Here is a 5,329-nt window from a genome sequence, read left to right on the forward strand (position 1 = left end):
TGTCTTGGGGGGGGAGCAACTTGGGGTGGAGTCTTTGCCCCAGGTGAGGGATTGTCTAGCTTCGCCACTGGGAAGGAGAGCAGAGTGAGCAGAGCCCAACATTAACAGTTATTTACAAAAATGGTTAAAGTAGTATTAAACGCTCCAACTTTTTTCAATAATGAATCTAGATCAAACAAATATACATTGCCCAGGAAATCATTTCTTTATATTTCTACCCCTGCCCTTACAGTCATCATGTTTCCAACGCTCTAAGCTCTGCTTCTTTGAACTTCCTGTCCAGTATAAAATCATAAGGAAGGCACAATCTCCAGCAGGGGCGGACTGACCATTCGGTCCGTCGGGCACTGCCCGAGGGCCCGCGGCCTTCAGGGGGCCCGTCACAAGCGCTGCATAAGGTGGGGTATTAAAGGGGATATGGGTTTGGGGGGGGCAAAAATAATTTGCACCAGGGCCCTTTGTTCCCTAGGTCCGCTACTGACTGCAGACGACAGGCTTGGGGAGAGAGAATTCTCAGGGGGACTGTTTCAAAAAGAACCGGTAAGTTTGATAACAGATTTCATTTTAAAAGGAGAACCATGGGGTTAAGGCTTTTCCACATAGCTGGCTCTGCCTATCTAGAGGCAAATTACATCAGAAACTCATAAGCTTATACGAAAGCCTATGAGATTCTAATGCAATTCGTTAGATTACAATAAAAGTATTATCGGCTTCTGCCATCATCTGTTTATAAATGCATAAACACTACAAATGTAGCCCAAAGTTAATTTTACATAAATATGAGTTCAGAAAATATGTTGATCCTACCAGAAATGCAGTGTTATTTTCACTTCCTGCGAGTTGAGCTGGAATCATAAACAGTCTTATCTTCTGTCTCTAAACTACTTATCTCCCTATTCCCCATATAATGGAGATGTAAAAAGTTGGATGAATGTCCATCCTGGGTGGTAACCATGGTTCCCTCCATAGATACAGTGGAGAAGTGAGAGTAGCCACCCAAGGGCAGGCAGCTTGTTATTTGCAGAATTATTAGATGAAAATAAAGGGTGGAAAAATTAACCCAGAAATCCAATCTATGGACTGTTAAACTGAAATACTTAAAATGGTGCTGGTTTAGCAGTTCCCGCCAATTTTAAAACTGCACCTATTATCAGCAGCTACAGCGGGTTCCACGTTATAAGCACTAGCTGTCATTGAGGGCATTTGTGGTCAGAGTTACTTAGGCTTCCGAACCTTCATGACCCCTACTGATACCAACCTGATGTGTGCCATGATTTTGTGGTCAGCGTGCCAAATAAGTGGGCACGCTCTAGTGAAATGATAGAACCTGGGGAAGGGCGGGAGGGTCAAGCGCGACCTCGCTGTGACGTGCCCTGAAGCTCCCTGTCACCCTTCTTAAGGGGAGGAGAGCCGCCGCAACTCCTCCCACAAACACGGCCAAGATACCTTGGCCTATTACTTGTCAATGGGCAAGCCCAAGAGATTAGTATGATTAACTCATTGGCTTCTGATTCTGCTACAGAATGCTAAAAAAAGAGTCCTCCGCAGTGCACCTGCATTGTGTTAAAGAAGTGCCATGATGTCACATGTGACTTCATCAGCACTTCTTGTAAGTCCAGCAGTCATCTTTAACTGACTATGGAAGAGCTGCTTCTGCTCTTCACTACCTTTCATAACTGCAAAAAAATCACTCTTGTAGTAATCAACTGCTTTCTGGGCTTGTTCAGGTCTGCTCTAACGTAATTCCAAACCCCATGCACACTTGTGAAAATGTTGCAATTATGCAACTTTGTGACAGAAAACCTGGCTTATTTAATTTTTCATTGTTTAATTTACACAGATTTTTTTCCTGGGTGCATTCCAATATGTTATTAAACAAGTCAAAAATTAAACTTTTACTTTTAGCTTTACTATTGCTCTGTCAAAAAAAAGCACACTTATGTAATATCCTTTCAGCCAGACGACTTTCTCTGTTATATTTTTTGTGTAAATTTCTTTAACTTTGCAAGTTACATAAAAGATGCATTATTAAAATTACAGGAAAGTGAATTTTGTAAATTTTAGTTTTCACTATTCTTTCCTAATGCAAACCTAATATATTAAAATATTTATTTACAAATGTTCTACCAAATTAGTCATATCTGACCCCACCAAAAAACTGATAAGAGTACACTACAAAAAGTAGATTTGATAAGGTGCAGAACTGACACCTGTCTATAACAAAATAAAGGTCAGGGACTGGTAAATGAGGGGAAAATGTTCTGGGATGCAACAGTAAATCAGAAAAATGGCTGCTTTCTATGCATATACTACCGTGTTTCCACGAAAATAAGACCTACCCCGTAAATAAGACCTAGTACTATTTTTTGTAATTGCTAAAATATAAGACCTACCCTGAAAATAAGACCCAGTTGTGGCCGGTGGTGGCATCAGGCGGAACTTGAAGAGCCGCAGGAGAAGCCGGAGAGAATCAGCGGAGCCAGCATAAGCTGGAGGAAGCGGGGCGGCAGCGGAGGGAGCAGAGCCGCATAAGCTGATGCTACCTCCATAGCGCCGGCTCCTGTCACAGGCGGAGTGATTCCAAATGCACTCCGCCTGTCAGGAATCATAGTGAAAGCACTCATTCAGCGATTGGTTACCAAACTGCTGAAAGATGAGTGCAAAAAGAGCTATTCCGTCAATAGAGCTATTAATGTTGTACATTTAAAGAGCTATTAATGTTGTACATTAAGAAAAATATATATATAAGACCTACCCCGAAAATAAGACCTTGTCTTACATATTTTTTGGCTCATAAAAACTAGGTCTTATTTTCGGGGAAACACTGTATTATGCATTTGAAAATCAAGTAATAAAAATTAGTTTGAGAAGCATTAAGACTTTGTTTATACCTTTACAGGATGGGAGTACATGTGATGCCACATGCAATCCTGCATCGCATGTTGCAATGTTAAATACTGTGCCAATTTTTTCTAAATGTCACCACAACACACATAGGGCCCATTCACACCACATCCAGATAATCTCCAGACCAGATTGTTTCCAGACCCAAAATGCATCCTAATGTATCCCTATGCTATTTCTGGCCTCTGTTAACACCAGCGCAGTCCGTTCCAGACCAGACAAATACTGCATGTCTCATTTTGTCTGGTCTGGAATGCACTGGAATGCATGGAAACGCATCAAAAACTCATACAAACGCACTGGAACGCACCTGAAAGCCCATTTTAAGCTAAACAACTAGCACAAAAAATTGCTCAGAAACATGGAAAAAATGCGACAAAACGCAATGCACTGTGTTCCAGATCTGGTCTGCAAAATGGTGTGAACCTGCCCTTAAGATGGCCATACACCTATAGATTATATGCAGATTTTCTATGGTCAGAAGGAAAATGTGCAACAGATTCCTCCATCTACGCTAAACTGTGTGGATGAAGGAATCTCCCACTGGACCAAGCTTCAGTATCCTGCTAGTCGGCCCGCTGGCTGTCAAAATACCTAAACAATCTGATTGGATGCAGGCATTGTTCAGGTATTTTGAGAGCCAGCGGGCCAACTAGCAAGATCCTGAAGCTTGGCCCAGCGGGAGATTCCTCCATCCACATAGTTTAGCGTAGACGGAGGAATCTGTTGCACTTTTTCCATCTGACCATAGAAAATCTGCAGATAATCTATAGGTGTATGGCCAGCTTTAGCCAGTGCATGTGCATTGTATTGCACCACATCCCATGGTAAACCATAACCACGCTTTGTGGTACAATTCAATTTTTTTTAAAAAGTGCTTGCACTTGTTTTAGTGTAATTTAGCTGCGATAGGCATTCCAAATGAATTGGCTGCCCTACAACAGTGCCACACAACATCCTTCAGCACCTCTACGATGTTGCATTGAATGGAGGCTAAAAGTGTGGATGGATTACTGTTTATCATAAAAATTAACCTCTGTTGTTTGTTTAATATACATTTTTTGTTTTATTACACCAGGTAATAATTGAAGTGACCGAAATGCTTCACAATGCCAGCCTACTTATTGATGACATTGAAGACAACTCCAAACTTCGCAGAGGTTTCCCAGTTGCCCACAGCATTTATGGTGTTCCATCTGTTATAAATTGTGCAAATTATGCGTATTTTTTAGGATTGGAGAAGGTTTTAACACTTAATCATCCAGATGCAGTCAATGTTTTCACAAGGCAATTGCTTGAACTGCACCGTGGGCAAGGATTGGACATATACTGGAGAGATACATATACTTGTCCTACTGAATCCGAATACAAGAGTATGGTTTTGCAGAAAACTGGAGGTCTATTTGGTCTAGCTGTAGGCCTCATGCAGTTGTTTTCATCTTATGATAAAGATCTGAAACCTCTACTAAACACCCTGGGACTTTTCTTTCAAATCAGAGATGATTATGCAAATTTAAATTCTAAAGAGTATAGTGAAAACAAAAGTTTCTGTGAAGACTTGACAGAGGGAAAGTTTTCATTTCCTACAATACACGCAATTTGGTCAAAGCCTGAATGTACCCAGGTCCAAAATATTCTGCGGCAGAGGACAGAGAACGTAGACATCAAGAAATATTGTGTGCATTATCTAGACAAGGTAGGATCCTTTGAATACACAAGGCAGACTTTAACAGAGTTAGAAAAGGAAGCATATGGACACATTCAATTATTAGGGGGAAATCCTGAGCTAGTTTCAATAATTGAACATCTAAGCCAAATGTATAAAAGCCCATCATAATCTCACCAATTGCTGAGTGTACCAGAAGTGTAACTTACTACTTAATTTTGTTTATCAATAAAATATTAAATACAACAAACAGATTAATTGTGCAATTCTGTTTTTGTTTTTTCATTTTTTTCTATATTAAAAGTAGACTTAGAACACCTTACTATTCTTCTGTATAGTGTAAACCAGTACAAAACAAAAACAGTCCTGTAAACTCTATTAAAGTGATATTAGGACTTTAGTTTTTTGGGGGGGTTTTTTACACCTAGGAGGCCCACCTTTTTCCTTAAAAATATTCAATTCCTCGTTTTCTAGTGGGTCCCCGCATCACTCTCTCTCCCACCCCCTGCGGCTGTTGTAGCGGCACCCATGCATGCGCATTCCCGGCCATGCCCACGGTAGCTGTGTGCGTCCATAGACACACACAGCCCTGCGACAGGCCACACCCCTCCTCTTCTCCCAACAGGTTGATTGACAGCAGAAGGAGCCTATGGCTCCTCCTGCCCTCAGTATTCTTCCACAGGAAGTTCAGGTAAGTGTGGAGGGGACGGGGAACACAAAAAGGCACTTGTCGTTTTTTACCTTAATGCAGAGAATGCA

General features: G+C 41.2%; 1 protein-coding gene and 1 long non-coding RNA gene across 2 annotated transcripts in view; one reads left to right on the forward strand and one right to left on the reverse strand.

Annotated features, from left to right (window-relative positions):
• The window catches only part of LOC108799799, an 18,133-nt gene extending 14,068 nt beyond the window's left edge, over positions 1 to 4,065 (reverse strand). Inside the window, exon 1 of the long non-coding RNA XR_001942047.1 lies at positions 3,980 to 4,065. This is a non-coding gene — a long non-coding RNA (uncharacterized LOC108799799). The remainder of the gene's footprint in view (positions 1 to 3,979) is intronic.
• Positions 1 to 4,869, forward strand: part of GGPS1 (geranylgeranyl diphosphate synthase 1) — a 91,996-nt gene extending 87,127 nt beyond the window's left edge. Inside the window, exon 3 of the mRNA XM_018571720.1 lies at positions 3,983 to 4,869. Coding sequence (XP_018427222.1) covers positions 3,983 to 4,741 — 759 coding nt within the window. The 3' untranslated portion in view covers positions 4,742 to 4,869. The remainder of the gene's footprint in view (positions 1 to 3,982) is intronic.
• Positions 4,870 to 5,329: the final 460 nt, after the last annotated feature.

This window comes from Nanorana parkeri, unplaced genomic scaffold, assembly GCF_000935625.1.
Source record: "Nanorana parkeri isolate BGI_ZX_2015 unplaced genomic scaffold, ASM93562v1 scaffold1817, whole genome shotgun sequence".
NCBI classification, from domain to species: Eukaryota; Metazoa; Chordata; class Amphibia; order Anura; family Dicroglossidae; genus Nanorana; species Nanorana parkeri.